This window comes from Anneissia japonica, unplaced genomic scaffold (assembly GCF_011630105.1).
Source record: "Anneissia japonica isolate Jap-2015-1 unplaced genomic scaffold, ASM1163010v1 scaffold3940_len624931_cov186, whole genome shotgun sequence".
NCBI classification, from domain to species: Eukaryota; Metazoa; Echinodermata; class Crinoidea; order Comatulida; family Comatulidae; genus Anneissia; species Anneissia japonica.
Genome location: NW_022713530.1, coordinates 315,208 through 332,707, shown reverse-complemented (window position 1 = coordinate 332,707; position 17,500 = coordinate 315,208). Strand labels below are relative to the sequence as shown.

Genomic DNA, 17,500 nt, shown 5'->3' with positions numbered 1-17,500 from the left:
GTCTTCAGACTTCCTGGGTTATCCTTGGTGTGATTCTCACCGAAATACTTATTTATGTTTATAATATAATAAATGAAGACGAATACTGATATAAAACATTGACATAATTTTTTTCTTTTATTTTTATTTGATAGAAAAAGAAGAGAGAGAAGCTAAAGACCGAGAATTAGGTATAATTAAACCTGACCAGGCAAAAAAGGTTAGTTCTTTTATTACATATTTTCTTTTTAATTTCGTGTTTCCTTACTTCTAATAATGTAACTTGTAAACTTAAAAAACCATTGGATCTCTATCTCCAAATTTTAAAAATACACATCATGACTGCAGTTTTTTTTTTTTGGTTTTTTTTATAATTTACTAACTTGTAATTTTTGGAGTCAAATAGAGAGATGGGAGAACACATGTCCCATGCTTTAATAAAATATATGTCTGAGCAGTTGGCGCAACGATTGCGTTTCTGTCTCTCTACTTTGAGGATGGAGGTTTGAACCTTTGTTTTGAATTTCGTTTGTGTCCTTGGGCAAGGCACCCACATTTGTCTCTGGTAGGATGATGTGGCATTTGATGTATTAGTCTTATCAGCATTAAATTGCTAGCATGACGAGGAATACTTCTGAGAGAGTGGAAGAGGTTGCACTTGGTGCTGGTTGGATTATGGATGAAATGACGAGGGGTAATAACGTCACCAGCGTCTTGTACCCCTTGGCAAAATGTGTGGTATAAATCCCTATAATATTATTATTATTATTATTATTATTATTATTATTATTATAAAAATATGAAATACTTGATATTGCTATCATTTAGGTTGAATGAAAAATGAAAAATATTTGATATACTTCCTACTTTGTACTTTTTCAGAAACGAAAATCACATAAAAAAGCCCCAATCCAAGCCAACACAGCTGGCGAGGCAATAGAAAAACTTTTGGTAGAGAAGAAAATATCCTGTAAAATTAACTATGATGTTCTCAGGGACCTTAACAAAAGCACAGACATCAGTTCACCGCAAAGACCCCCAATGGAAGTCGTTGAAGAATCTGGACCAATTCGACCAATCACTGCCAAACGCACTCGTCCATTTCTTGGTAGCAATAAACGAGATAGCTTTGGCTCGGTTAGTATCAATTAAACACCTGGTGCGTTTATTTTTTCCTCTAATAACCGTCCCCATAAATGATTATAAAAAATTTAACTGAAGCAATTCATGTGCAACACATTCTATTAATGCCTCCCTTGAATAAACACCCCTAAAAAAAGACCTTGTCAATAAATGGCCCAGGGCGTTTATTCAAATGATTGTGGTAATTCATATACATGCGAGACTGTGCACTGTAAAAAATAGATTCTTATCCAAATTCTTTTTCCTGACTTTTGCCATACTTGTGACTTTCATTAGTTTCTTTAAAATAATTTTAAATATTGATAAAGTTAATTAAAATATTAATATATAGAATAAACTTTGTATCAAGATGATTTAATGTAACATCAACAAAGCAAATCAAAAAACAAAATCTAATCAAATTTCACTTTAATTGCAATTTCGTAAACAAAATAGAAGTTTAAGAATGTGAATGTATAATAAGTCAATTATTCACAAGTACAATATTCATAAGGACAATACCATAAAACCTTGAATAGGAGCTTTTGTTGGGCTTCTTTTCGAGATGGGCTTATTTTGCAAAGTAAAGAGTAGTAATTCCCAAAATTTATAGCATTGATCTAGAAAAGAAGCCCCTTCTTTTCTAGATCAATGCTATAAATTTTGGGAATTACTACTATATTACTATATACATATAGGACCACTGTAACATCAGTCTGTATCATGGAGTGTATTAACCAGCATTAAATCAACTACCTGTATGTATAAACCAAGTGTGTTTTAAATTTATTTCTTTTTATTTGAAATTCGTGTATAGTATATACTATATCTTAAAAAGAAGCCCATGGGCTTCTTTTCAAGATTATTTCTTTTCGAGGCTAATTTTTCAAACTAAAGAGGGGGCTACAATTCGAGATGGGCTTCTTCTTGAGATTAAGCCCATTGGGCTTCTAATCGGGGTAAGTAGTAGTAGTATTTTTGAGTGTTTTTAGAAGAAACAATAACTTATTTTTTTCTGATTGTTAATATTTAGAGCAAACCAAAGCTAATGAAGATTGAAGAAGAGAAGGAGGTGAAGAAGGATGCTAAGATAGAGAGCAAGGCCAACATCGTGGTGGAGAGCGGTCCCGTGCAGTATGATGTTAGTAGCATGCACGGGCTAGAGGAAGAGCATGCTGAGGCTGATGACTATGTGGCGGAAGATGATGAGCCACTTCAAAGTGCAGCTCAGCTGATGGGACACACCGGTGAGTTTTTGATGATGAAGGTGTGTGATAAGGAGGATATTGAGGTGAGATAATGATAGAATGAAGGTAAGTTAATAATGATGATGATGGTGGTCGTGGTGATTAAGTTAAGATGATGTCATGATGATAATTATGATGATTCAAGTATGGTGATGATGACGATGATATAGGTAAAAAGATGAATGTGATGATGATGATAATAATTATACAGTTGGAATGATGATGAGGATACAGATGAGAATAAGGTGATGATGATGGAGGTAGTGAGATAATTGTGATAATACAGGTAGGATGATGATGATGGTATAGATAAGATGATGATGATTGTGATGATGATAATGATATAAATAATGATACAGTTGAGATGAAGTTAAGATGATGATAGAGTAAGATGGTGTTGATGATGATAATGATACAGGTAAGATGCTGATATTTTATGATACAAGAATATGTTGATGATACAGATAAGATGATTATTATGGTATACATTATAATATAATGATTATGATAGCATCAGTGTAATTGAGATAATGATGATAATGGTAACACCGATGATATGATTGATGTTAATACTATAATCAATTATCTACAATCTTTTAATTTTTCTCATTCATTTCAGGAGACGATGAATATGATTATGACGATGACATGGATTAACTGTGGTTATTCAGAAGATATCTGCAGTCAGCTTTTCAGTACAAGAATCAGAAATTGAACAAAGTTTATGTTACCAAGGAAACAAGAACCAGATATATGCAGACAGAAACTACTATGTAAATCCCTGGTTCTCAACCCTTGTACTGCAGTCCAAAAAACCAACCACGAGTTTCAAAATGATATCAAAAATATAATAAATCATATAATACATTTCTTTTTTAAAGAAACTCACATCATTGGCAGATCCAGGGATTTGAAATAGAGGGGGCCCAGAGAGGGGCCTTCACAGATGGAAGGTCTATGTGTGGGTCTCAGCCCCACCATGGTATATGATTATGGCACCTCTACTGTAGATGGCCGGAAATGGCACTCTTACTGTACACTCAAAATTTGAGTAGAATTTTCTTTTTTCTTAATTTTATTTTTAATTTTGAAAAACTTAGGGTGCCCGGGCCTGCTGGGCCCCCTTTTAATACGCCACTGCACATTATAATAATATAATTCTTTATCTTATCCTCATTTCTAATTGCAAATTTGGACTGGGCCAATGGGGACCCACAGCGGCCACAGTTATGGATACAAACAATTTCCTTAACATGAGGGTTATTTGAGGAGCCAGGCCATCAGACTCAAGTTAAAACCTGACCGCGGGGGCTTCAGCGCAAGAAGGAGGAACAGTACTTTTCACTTTTCAGGCAACCTCTCAGTTATTGTAAACAAGAGGATATTTTCGATTTATTGGGTTTATTGTTATTTATAACCATTTTTATGGTTAGGGAGGTGTAAGAGAAAATATGTTTGATAAATTTTAAATTTGGACAGAAAAAAAAAAACATTTCAAAGTATGTTTCTCAAACCAAATGTATCCACCAACAATAATGGTAATGTAGCATTTTAATTGACTTACAAGCAGACTCTGGTTTGAAAAGGGTTGAGAACCAGCGACTTACAGTACCTGTGGATAAATAAATACACCTCTCTCAAGTTGATTGAGGTAGTGTCAGTGCAATTCTGAAGAATAAATTTTACCTTCCTGGTGTGTTAATTATTATTGAAACAAAAGGTTCTGATAATGATAATGAATTTTATTTATTGTGCGTTTAACACAATGTGCTTGATTAATGGCATCAAGAATTAATTTTTGTAATAATGTTGTGATATTCAATGGTGCAGGCTATTAGGCCAAAAAAAAAATTCTTGTGTTGGCCACATTTTTGAAAAAATGGGTAGGTCATTAGGAAAAGTTATAACACTGTAACATCGCCTACCGTCGAACAGGATAGGCATATTCCAGCCTTTTTAGCTCATTAAAAAATATTTTTTGTTGTAAAAAAACTAAAATGCAGAACCTCAATTTCGTATATTTTAGGTCAGTCGGGCGTGGCCAACAGAATAATTTTAAAACAACCTCAGTGTCGTATCTAGGGGACATGCCGCCCCCTCCCCAAGCCCCCATAAAACTGGCACCCCTCCAGTCGCCCCCGCTATAAAATAAAAAATTATGCTGAAGTCGATAAAAACTAACTCATATCGCCTTATTTTGTAAGCTAGCTCCCCATTGCTTGTCATCAAGCTTCCTCCTTCAGTTGCTCCACCCTCCATTTCAAGACTCAGATACACCAATGATCTATAGGGGTGTAACCCTTCCATTTATCGTAGAAGGTAAGGTGATAATGGGGTCCTGTAATATATATGAAATAAATGTCATTCTTTATAAACACAGTCTCATTACATGGCTTAGGGAGATGTTTTTCAGTGTTGAGTTACCTAAATTGATTCAGTATTTATATGTTAACTAAACTGATTTTGAATATATTTGCGGATTAAATATTAAGAATAGCAAACAGTTTTGTTAGTCTTTCATCCACACCCATTGAGAAAATATTAGGAAAATGAATTAATTAAATATTTCCAAGTTGAATGAAATTTAAAGTCCTGAACAATAATTTGTGGATCTCTGAAACAAAATTCTAATTTTTAAAATGAATTACTTTCTAATTTAAATAATTTCTAGATTTAAAGAAAATATTTACAAAAAAACAACTTATTTATTTTGTATGTATTGTTCTGTTTGGCTTCCGTTTAAATCACTGCCCTTACAAAGCTAAAGAACACTGGAGGCATCATATGTGTAAATTTTGGTTTAACTTATTGTTAGACGTGTTACAATATAAATTCTGTACTTAACTGAAACATCAAAAGTTACACCGTACATCTTGTGGCCTAGATGCCATATTGCTAGTACAAACAAGTGTATAAATAATTTTAAGGAATTAAGTTTAACTTACTCTAAATGATCTAAAAGCGCCGCTCGAATAAGCGCCATATTCAACAGCGCTTATTAGATGTATATTTTGAGTAAATATTACAGAAACTAATCAGGGTACATAGGCCTACTCTATTTTTACAATGAACCTCGATATTTCGTATAATCGAGGTATTTTTATATGTCTCACGAAATTCATTATGCATAATGAACGTTTGAACAATAATTGTCATTTGTTTTTAAAAGTCTGTACGAAGTGCCAATTTCTCCTCATAAAGTACGTACCAAACTGGAACCGCAACACCATTTATAAGAACTACGGCGCTTATTGGGTCATTTATGGTAATGTTAAATAAGTTACTTTGGTTTAAATTATTGATAGATAAGTTAGTTTGACATAACTTATCTTTAAGTTTGTAATAAAACGGATACAGATATGTTACTAGTTGTATTTTCTGCTTGACTTATTCCGTGCATTGCTGGAGAATTTTAACTTTCTTTCGAAGTGTGCAAGCGAATTGAAGTAAAAGGATTTCCTGGTGATAGAAAGTTGAGAATTGTAAACTTTTGGGTTATTTTGTGTGTTTTAACCAGGGACTTGTTATTGAGCTTTCCTGTTCAAATTGCCATTTGACAACAAGCCCACCCATGAAATATTTGATTCAATTGCAAAGTGAATGTGTTGATATATTGTCTCGACGGTAAAAATTAACACTGTGCCTGTATAAACATTTTAGTCTAGCAGTAACATTAAGTTAAAGAAACATCCTTTACATGCGCACGTGATGACGGTGTTGGTTCGATTTCTTTTTCTCGGTGAGATCAAAATCTTCATGGCTGTTCACAATAGTAAATGTGAATGGATGTTCCTGAACAAGAAAAGAAAAACATATATAACCACAATATATTCTCCAATAGCATGATTGGTGTTTACTCAACGGCAACTGTCCACATATTATGTGAATGTGAGTGTATAATGCTGAGTGGCCGTGGCATGTCTAGGGGTGCGCGGGGTGGGGACGCACAGACTTAGAATTCAAAAATTTAGAGGGGAGGGGAATGGGGTGTGGCGGGCCGACCTGGAGAAGTCTCTTTATGAGGCTAAGGGAGTGGAGTTCTGGAATGATAAACGAACTGAGCCTAATCTGCCGAGTGTGTTATGATCTCAATGGAATGATAAACGAAAAGCCTAATCTGCCGAATGTAGGCCTATGATTTAAATGGAATGGTAAATGAAAATCCTATAAACTTCCAAATGTGGGCCTATGATCTCATGGAATGATATTAACGAAAAGCCTAATCTTCTGAATGTAGGCTTATGAATTATGATCTCAATGGAATAATATACGAAAAGCCTAATCTGCCGAATGTAGGCATATGATCTCAATGGAATAATGAACGAAAAACCTAATCTGCCGAATGTAAGCCTATGATCTCAATGGAATGATAAACGAAAAGCCTAATATGCTGAATGTTGGCCTGATCTCAATGGATTGATAAACGAAAAGCCTAATCTGCCGAATATAGGCATAATTGTGATCTCAATGCATAGTTACCAACCGTCTCGCATCGTGCGGGACGGTCCCGCATTTCACAGTGATTTTGGTTGAAACACGCATTTTTCAGAAACACATGCGTGATCATAAATTTGTCATGCATTTAGCACATGTCTATGCGCGATAACGAATTGTTAAAAATTCAGGGGAAAATCTATTTAAAATTAGAAGAAATTAGTTTTATTAAAAATATAAAAACGGTCATGCAGTTTAAACTTGAGTCATTAGACAGTATTTACGTGAATACTTAATTCACTGACGCTACTAAACATTAATCAGTATGCCTATTCATTTTTGTTTGTATTGTTTAAGTAATGAAATGTTTGTGTACATAGTTCGGGTGAATTAAACATAGGCCCTACATTGAAACTCAAATTGTATGTGTCTTTATTAAAAATATTTTTGGACCCGGTATTGTCAACAAACGCTTCTTGAAATCGATTTAAAACAGCTTAAAATGCTCAGATCCTCAGGGCTCCGCCTCTGGACCACTGGACCCCGGGCCTTGCCCCCTCCCAACAAACTGGTGTACTCACGCATTTCAAATCTTTAAGGTTGGTAACTATGAACAAAACATACAGTAATCTGTCGATTCTGAATTAAAACTTTTAAAAGTGAAATTTGGCCAATTTTCTGCAAAAAACGTAAAAGTTTTGCGTTCTGGTGGCACCTACAGCTCCTTTTAAAAAAGTGATTTCTATTTTTTATTATTCAATGTCTCGCTTTTCATTTTGGTTTGAAGTTTAGATAGATACGCCTCTAGACATTTCCAACTGTTTCATATTCCTCATTTGCATATTTTATAATATATTTTAACACGATTTTAGTAGCCTTTATTTTTATATGAAATATAAAGTACTTTAAGATAATAATAAATGTTCAATAATATCACTAAAAATTATATTTTTAAATAAGGCCAAAAAAGCAATTTCGCTGTACAACAATACAATAAATAGGCCTAATGTATCCTCGTTGATTGCTTATGCAGGTAATAACACCAATACCATACGTACAATTGAACCAAATATATTCTAATCACATACAAAATCAATTCACCTGCCTCTTTCCCTGACGGGTTCCGGGCTCGACGAGGCTTCTTGTCGGTTATAGGCCGGTAACCCTACGCTGAGTCTGGGCCCGGGCCTTTGCGAAGGCCCGAGCCTTGGCGAGGTTGAGTACTTAGCCTTGCGGCATCATATGATGATCGCTTGGCGGTGATACTTGACAGGACTAGGCGATTAACAGACTGCAGGGGAGACGGACAGGGAGTCTCATTCAACTGACAGGCACTCGGGATGGCAATGCTAGGTTCAGTGCATCATCATGGCTTAGGGGTCGCACTGCTTCCTCCCTCCGTTCAGTTGGCTGGGGCCGAGCAAGTAGCTCTATCGTGCATTTAAGTGACCAGCGTACGAAGAGCGAAAACTTGAATACTAAAGAACAGAAACACACTTCCAAACATGGTATTCACTCGTAGTGGTCTCATGGAATGATATTAACGAAAAGCCTAATCTTCTGAATGTAGGCTTATGAATTATGATCTCAATGGAATAATACACGAAAAGCCTAATCTGTCGAATGTAGGAATATGATCTCAATGGAATAATGAACGAAAAACCTAATCTGCCGAATGTAGGCCTATGATCTCAATGGAATGATAAACTAAAAGCCTAATCTGCCGAATGTGGCCTATGATCTCAATGGAATGATAAACGAAAAGCCTAATCTGCAGAATGTATGCCTCTCAAATGGAATGATAAACAAAAAGCCTAATCTGCCGAATGTAGGCATGATCTAAATGGAATTATAAACGAACGATTTTTTTTAGGCGTCAAGGGCCAGAAACTGGCAGCAATAATAGTAATAAGTAAAAGAAGTTCTGTTAGTGGCGGATCCAGGAATTTGAAATAGAGGGGCCCGAAAATGGACTTTTACAGAGATAGGGTCTATACGGTACTACCTCAGCCCCACCATGGTTGGGGCTGAGGTACGAAATTATATATATGATTATGGCACCTGCCCGGAAATGGCACTCTTGGACTCAAAATTTTAGTAGAATCTTCTTTTTTTCTCAATTTTGTTTTTATTTTGAAAAATTTAGTGTACACATCTGGGGGGCGGCTGCCTATCTGTTCTCGATTTCGGATATTTAAACACGAGATGAATTCTATAGATGATTGCTGACATGCATACGTCCGTAAGTTAAATATTCATTCTTTATTCTTCATTTTTAAAACCACATACATGAGCAATCACTTGCCAATAACAGGGTGTCTTAAAATATTTTTATAAGCATATACATATACCACAGATAAATACAAAAACACACAAAACAGAAACAGGGTCACACACCCACATGCACACACACACCCACATACAGAACGTAAAGTAAGCAATTTAAAAATTGAATTTTATTGATCATGTTTTCCCTTTTTAGCTCAACACTGAATATCTTCCCATTTCCATTGCCACCATTTAACATTTATGGTAAGGAAAGAGTAACCACATTAGGTTAAAAACATTTTCTGAATGATTCATAATTCTAACAACAAGGCCTATAGTTTGCACGAATATATTTGAAAAAGAAAATGAAAGGTAACTTTCAAATTATCGAAAAATCATGATATTAGATGTGCATCTTTATTTATAATTGTCTTACGGCTTATTTTGTTAAATTTACGGATTTATACACAAGTTAGAGAAATTCCTACTTACATAATCCAGTACTAATAATGATGCCACTCTTAAAAAGTAGCATGATGTACCGTAAAACCTACAATAGAAGCCCTGGACTTTTTTTTTTCTTGGGTGGGTGGGGGGAACTATGGATGGGCTTCTTTTCGAGACTACTTATGCAAAGTAAGGAGATCTTCTTAAAATCTTTTTAAAATTAAGGTATTACTAGTAAAAAACAATAAATACGGCCACTGTAACATCAATATGTATCATGAAGTGTATTGTGTTTTTAACCGGCGTTGAATTATCTAAACTACTGTAAAAACAAATCGTATTTATATTTATTTGTGTTTCTTTGAAATTTATGCACAGTATATAGGCCTATACGTTACTGTTGGGCTTCTTTTCGAGGCTACTTTTGCAAACTAAAAAGGGCGCTTCAATTCGTGATGGGCTTCTCGAGATTAAGCCCATTGGACTTCTATTAGGTTTTACGTTACCGGTATTCTGCTGAAAACATAATTTTACAAGTACACCATTCATGTATATTAAAACTAACAATTAATTAGCCATACGTACCGTAATCATTATTTTCACATCTTACTCCACACAATAATATATATATATATATATATATTGCTATCATATATAAAACATGTATACATTTATATATATATACGGCATGTTCTTATTATAGGGCTGTCTCTTATACACATCTAGATGTGTATAAGAGACAGTATATATATACATTATACATATATATATATATATAATGATATGTATAATAGGTCCTTTTTAAATTTATATATTTATATTTATATTTATATTTATATATATATATATATTATATATATATATTATATATATATTATATATATATAAAGTAGGCATTAATAAGATGGTAATAAGCAGCACGTATGTTCTCAAAGAAATATATATAAATATAGACATTGATACGATAAAAATTATACACAGTTGACGTATACTTGTAGGAATACAATGTGTTATTTTATATTTATATAATGTCAAGGAACACGTTTCTACTTTGTATAACCGTAATGGTTTCAAATGTAAAATAATGATACAAGAGCGAGGATGTTTTGTCTTGTCAAGAATTACACTATGTCTGTATAAACATTTTAGTAAATAGGAGCAGCAACATTAAGGTTAAAGAATTATTCATTGTATGCGCACGTGATGGCGATGTTGGTTCGGCTGCTTTTATTGTAGGTGGTGGCTCGGTGAGCTCAAAATCTTCACGACTGTTCACATTCGTAAATATGAATGGATGTTCCTGAACAAGAAAAGAAAACATGATACAATAAATATATTCTAAAACAGTGAGATTGCATGGTGTTGACATCAACGGTTTAAACTGTCCACATATTATGTGAATGGGAGTGTATATTGCTGAGTGGAAGTGGCGTATCTAGGGGTGGGCGGGGTGTGGACGCACCGCATCCCTAAGCCCTCCACCTCTCCGCAATTTAAAATTTCCGAAGCAAAAAAATCACATTCAAGTAGTTAAACAATTACCTCATATCATCTTATTTTGCGATCTAGCACCCCCTCACATAATCATCAAGCATACTCTACCTTCACCACCCCATCAACACCCCCATTTCAAAGCTCATATTGTAGTAGATATGCCACTGATCAAAAGGACAGATGACGATAATGGACTTATTCTTTTGCACTCGGGATTGTACCGTACTTACCAATCTAAGGGACTGTAACATTTTTAAGCATAAATTAGAATACTTAGATATTAGGCTACAAAGTTATGAAATGGCCGGACACCGGACATTATGTAATGTAAGCCTATATTATTTATATACATAACAGGTTGTTGAAGTTAATGCATTTTGCATTGTCATGGTGATACAACACAGACTTTATATCATTACCTTAGTCGGGCAAATTAGGTCTGAAAACGGTAGCCAGGTCGTCCGTTTCTTACCAACAGGCATCAGCTGAATATTGAAGTAAAGAATGATATATAATTAGGCCTATCAGTGGATCCAGGAATTCGAAAGAAGTGGAGGTAGGGGAGGACTTTCACCATGCTGAGATAAGAAAAGGTATGATTATGGCACCACTAGATGGCCGGAAATTGCGCTTTCTGACATGGAATTTGAAAAATTTAGAGGCAGGGACGACAGGAATTGCCCGACGGGGGAGGGTTCAAGGTCCCCAACGGGGAAGGGGAAGATATCCCAGAAGAGAACAAAATGGGAGTGGTCGGGCGTAGCTCAAAAGCTTTGTAAAGAAGTCAGGGGAGAAGCCCCTAAGAATATGATAATTTACGGGTTTCAAAGGCTTATTTAATCGATTTTACTGAGTCTATTAATATGTAGAAAATACATATAATTGTTTTTTCCCCGACAAATTGTGGTTTTTCTCCCCGACGGTGGTGGGGGGAGGGGCTTTGCAAAGCTGTTTAGAGGTGCTGGGGAAGGGGATGTGAATCCTGTTTATTGTTAGTAGCTTGTTTTTTTTTTCTTAGACCTTCTAGTATCGCATTTTATATTGTATATAGGTTCGCAATGTTCGTTATTTAGCGTATACACGATCTTACCATGTTGTTCCAAAGCTCTCCAGCCGAAGCTGTATGCCCTTTGCTACTGAAGTGGAAACAATCTGGAGCAAAGAAGCTGAAATCAGGCTCTCCAGTCTGTTGGAATAAAGTTAAATAAATGATATATAAATGAATCAACAAGGACCGCTCTGTTTTGAGAATGGGGGCCGTTTTATGTCCCAGTCGTCAATTCCCTTGTGAGCCCAGTATCTGAGGTAAGAAAATTTATGATTTTGGCACCAGATCGCCGGAAACGGGCATCACTTGAATATTATTTTCTGCTTATCACGGCATGTTCTTATTATAGGGAGTCAGGCTGTCCGGACTCCCTTTCAATACGTTACTGTATATAATATGATATACTGTATGTTCTACACTCGATGTCAGAGACACATTAGGCCAAATAAAAAAAATATTGTGTTGGACACGCCCAACCGACCCAAAATGTTCGAAATTTAGGGTCGGCGTTTTATTTTATTTTTTTACTTTTTTGACTATAACGAATTTTTTTTACTGTGCTAAAAAGGCTAGAAAATTCCAGATTCTAGATTTCATTTATTGTTATATACAAGCAAAGTACATGGAATTTTCTTTCCAGAGTAAGGAATACACAAAAATACATACAGATAAAATTACAAGACAACTACAAATTTAATAATATACAGTGCAAAAATATTTAAATTACATTTAAATTAATAATATAAAATATATACAGTATACATACAGTGACAGAAGATTAACATGAGTTGTATGCCATATAGGTAAGTGTGTTGAAATATATTAGAATGGGCTTCTCTTGCGACGGTAGGCGATGTGACAGTGTTATGCGATCGTTTTGCTCTTCAATATAAATTTTAAAATGATCTTTATTGTATTTTTGTGTATTTTATATTTTTTAGACATAAACACATTATTGGTTTAAAAAAATGTAATAAAAAAAAAACTTTTCCTACCGACCTACCATTTTTTTGGATTTGGCCTTATGTTTGGGTTGGCCTTATGCTGTTATGTATTAACGATTTTTTTTGGCCAGGGCAGGGTGCTAGATTGATGGCCCTACAGTATAAGCAGGGGCCTCTTCGGGCCCCTAAATGCGCTCTCGTGTGGCGGTTCGCAGGGCTTCCGACCCCGAAAGGCCCTAGGGTCCGCGATTTAGCATACTGTAATTTGTTACTGACATCAACTGTAGGACATATATCCAGCGGAGGATTAAAGAGGGCCCCTAAACTTGTAAAAAGTTTATAAAAGTTAATGGAGATAAAGATTATATTCAAATTTTAAAACGGTGAGTGTCATTTCCAGCAATCAAGAGTTGTCTTAATCATAAATTTTCTTAACTTAGCCCCAATCATCGTGGGGCTAAGGTGGTATAGACCCTCCATCTGTGATCATCGTGGGGCTAAGGTGGTATAGACCCTCCATCCCTTTACCCTTTTACAAATTCCTGGATCTGCTACTGATATCATATTATTCATGTCGTCGTTGAAAACTTTTAGATTACATGACAAAATGATTTAAAAAGAGCACATCTAAAATCCTACATTGACATTGGCGACCGCGACCCAAAAAGGGCCCCCAGTCTCAGAAAGCCAAAGGGCCTTCGTTACGCCACTGCCTCTACTAGGTGTCGGGGGTCCAGACAGCCGCATGTGAGCGCACAGACGTTATGCCACTTGACTTGACTTTATTCAGTATACCTTAACATCAACAATAAAATCAAATAACAAGGAGTTTCAAAAAAGTTAATACAGACTTTAAAATAAGAAAAAAGATTAACAATTAAAATTCAATAAAATCCGATGTTGAAAACTAGGTATACTAGGATAGCCCATGAAAGTTGTATGAAACGACTTATTTCCAATGGGGGTCCTTGAGAAAAGAAAAGAAAAAAAAATAAATAAATGAATGAATGAATGAATGAATGAATGAATGAATGAATGTATGAATAAATAAATAAATAAATAAATAAATAAATAAATAAATAAATAAATAAATAAATAAATAAATAAATAAATAAATAAATAAATAAATAAATAAATAAATAAATAAATAAATAAATAAATAAATAAATGAATGAATGAATGAATGAATAAATGAATGTATGAATAAATAAATAAATTAATTAATTAATTAAATTAAATGGTCGCATAGCATAAAATAGTAGGTTAAAAAGGCATATTAAAATGTGGTAATACAACTATTAAAAGTATAAAATTTCAAGGCTAAAATTAAAAACATTAAAACAATGTAAAAATGTAAAATTCGTAAGGATAAAAATAACTTTAAAACATAATACAATAAAAAAATAAGTTTAAAAAGCTGAAAAGCTTTAATAAAACTATATTAGTATTTACATTTTGCATTAAAAACAAGCCTAAATGTATTATGACATTTCAGTTTGGTTTGCGAGATAACATTTAGTTTTGATCTTAAAAGCTGACATGCTTGTTAATGACTTTATTTCTTTTGGCAGGGAATTCCAATCTTTAATAGAGTTGTAATAAAACGTAAAGAATCAACACTTTTTATAATTGGAATTCGGAAATTTAAGGAACTACTTTGGGTATTTTTGTGATTATGACTCATCGATATTCTAGAAAAATTACAGCGTAATATAAACTTAGGTCAACACCATGCGTTTATGGGTCAAGCCCTTGCTGATTGGTCAATTACCGTAACATGTAATAATGTGCTCACGCCAGATCACAACTAATCATGTATAAAGTGCTCAGAGCGTTTACACTTTTAACTGCATTTAGAAGAATAGAGCTTAAATTAATATGTTATAAGCTCGTAAGGTACTTTCATGTAATATTTTATTCATTCGCGTTTGTTTTACCTCGGGTATCATTGGTGTATCTGTTTTGGTAAAGAATGGTTGAGAAACTGCCGTGAAATCTTCCTTAGTGTCAAACTTTCCGCTTTCAACAAGTTCAATGGTCCAGTCCTGTAAAATGTCTATAACTATTAGTCTTCACGTACTTTAAAATCATGTTAACTAATCACATTAATAGTAATAAAATAAATACTCATTCATCAAACCTTTATTTTGTAGCACCAAAGCAACTATATATATATATATATGTATATACATATATATATATGTATATATATATATATATATTGTATATAGGCTGATCGCACGTTTCGTCTTGATCTGTACCCTAGCTGCACTGATGAAGCTTGTAAGGCCGAAGTGGACCTGTCTGCAGATATTGGGAGTTGATATTTAGTTGATTTCGGAATGTATATGTACATATATATTAGGTAATACAAACCTGGTAATTTGCGGTTACTTGTTGCAAATGGGCAGCCGTCTCGTTTGGTAAAAACATAGCACAATCACAAACAACTCTTTACAATAAAAAAAGAAATTATTAATAATATTTTTGTATTAATTTAATTCTTATTCAGATTCAAGAGCGGGTGACTTGCCATTCAAAGAATGAAAGTTGTGCTATATAAATTAAATCTCAATCCTGTTTCTTAGGAAACTTAAAATTAAACAAAATATCCATTAATACAGTATTTGTAAACTTCATTCTCGCTCCCCTACTCCTTCTCTCACTCCCACTCATTTACTCCCCACTCACCAACCTTCTGGCATTCATCTACCTGTTCATCCATCCATCACCCTCATATAACTTTTTATATTTATCAGTTAGACCGTATTGGTCATTCGTCCGTTTGTTCTTTCCTTCGGTCGGCCTGTCTTTCGTTCGTTCGATCGTTCATTCATTCATTTATCCATTCATTCATTTATACATTCATCCATTATTTTACATATTGATTTATTTATGCATTTATGTATTTATTTATTAATCATAACTGATTATTCAACAAATCATGCGTCTTATAATTTCACATTGCTTATGTCTATAAAATACTTACAGATGAACTGCGTCACATTTAGGAGAGGACAGGAGCTCTATCTGCGGGACATTCAATATTACAACGACATTCACTATGGTTCGCGGAAGCTGAAAAAATGCAAACATAAAATGCTACTACTTAGGCCCCTACCTTCTGCTGCTGCTACTACTACTACGACTACTACAGTGGATCCAGGAATATGAAATAGAGGGGGCACAGGGAAGTACTTCGACAGATGGAGGGTCTAAGCCCCATCTGGTTTGGGCTGAGGAATGAAAATTTACGATTATGTCACCTCTAGAAGGTCAGAAATGGCAATCTCAGACTTAAAATTTGAATGTAATATCTTTTTTTTTCTCAAATTGTTTACAATTTTGAAAAATTTAGGGGGGGGGGGGCTGCCCCTCCACCCTTGTATCGGCCACTGCTTCTGCAATGACAATGTTACTGGTAATGATATTGCATACTATTACTGCTGCTGCTACTGATGCTACTATGCTGTTGATACCACTGCTTCTACTACTGTTGATATTGCTGCTACTGATGCTGCTACTGGTGCTGCTACTGGTGCTGCGCGATTACTTCTGCTTTTGCATCTGCCTCTCATGGGCGCAGATCATGGGGACACATTCCATCAGATATTTTAAAGGGGTTGGTTCCCCCTCACTTTTCGACCGCAATGTAATTTCATAAGTCAAGATGATGCCTGAAAAATTGTTGAAATGAACTGCATTCATTGACCGAGATTTTAACGACGGAGTGCTCAAGGCAGGTTACATGATGATGAATTTTAATATATAAGGGTGTCATTTCGGTCATCTGGTACTCCTCAATTTTTGTGTGGACTCACGACTTCTCCCCACTCCAGCCTTTCAAAACAGATCTGCGCCCTTGCCGATACTACTACTACTACTGCTGCTGCTGCTACTTCTACTGCTACTGTAGCTGCTACTTCTACTACTACTGTAGCTGCTACTTCTACTATTAATCAATAACAGAATACCTCTTCCTGCATCAATGTGAGTGCCTCGTCGATGTATTCAATGTACTGGTGAGGATCAAATTTGTTCGGGTTGTCACAATACTGACATAAATCGTTGCCGCCGATGAACAACGTCACAAGTTTCCAGTCGTTTTCAAAGTCGACTGAAGGGTGATTCTTCATTTTATCAATCAATCGTCGTGCTTGGATCGGCATGTGTCTACAGGTGATAAGATGAATGCTATAAGCGGAGTGATGTGTATAAGAGACAGAGTCAACACTAAACAAAAGAACCGAGCTATTGTCTAAATGCAGGCACAGCAACAAATACCTACTTAAAAACAATTAACTCATTTGCATTTTCACCTGTCTTAGCATTCATATACTCGCACAACCCTTGTATTCTCTCACTCCTGAAGATTGCATTAGCATGAAACAGTCTGTAGAGTGATAATACCCAGTTCTACAAGTTCTACATTTTCAATACTTTCAAAATATATATATATATATATATATATATATATATATATATATATATATATATATATATATATATATATATAT

The 17,500-nt window shown here is 34.7% G+C and overlaps 2 protein-coding genes across 3 annotated transcripts in view; one reads left to right on the top strand and one right to left on the bottom strand.

Annotated features, from left to right (window-relative positions):
* Positions 1-5,713, top strand: part of LOC117108491 (transcription factor IIIB 90 kDa subunit-like) — a 24,730-nt gene extending 19,017 nt beyond the window's left edge. For both annotated transcript variants that reach the window (XM_033250509.1, XM_033250508.1), the window contains exons 14-17: positions 135-199; positions 862-1,116; positions 2,135-2,348; positions 2,968-5,713. In XM_033250509.1, the coding sequence (XP_033106400.1) occupies positions 135-199; positions 862-1,116; positions 2,135-2,348; positions 2,968-3,005 (572 nt within the window). In that variant the 3' untranslated portion in view covers positions 3,006-5,713. The remainder of the gene's footprint in view (positions 1-134; positions 200-861; positions 1,117-2,134; positions 2,349-2,967) is intronic.
* A 4,584-nt stretch (positions 5,714-10,297) lies between these two features.
* Positions 10,298-17,500, bottom strand: part of LOC117108484 (phospholipase B1, membrane-associated-like) — a 13,625-nt gene continuing 6,422 nt past the window's right edge. The window contains exons 5-11 of the mRNA XM_033250499.1: positions 16,958-17,156; positions 15,973-16,061; positions 15,360-15,435; positions 14,921-15,028; positions 12,082-12,177; positions 11,411-11,476; positions 10,298-10,797 (exon numbers count right to left, since the gene is read on the bottom strand). Coding sequence (XP_033106390.1) covers positions 10,624-10,797; positions 11,411-11,476; positions 12,082-12,177; positions 14,921-15,028; positions 15,360-15,435; positions 15,973-16,061; positions 16,958-17,156 — 808 coding nt within the window. The 3' untranslated portion in view covers positions 10,298-10,623. The remainder of the gene's footprint in view (positions 10,798-11,410; positions 11,477-12,081; positions 12,178-14,920; positions 15,029-15,359; positions 15,436-15,972; positions 16,062-16,957; positions 17,157-17,500) is intronic.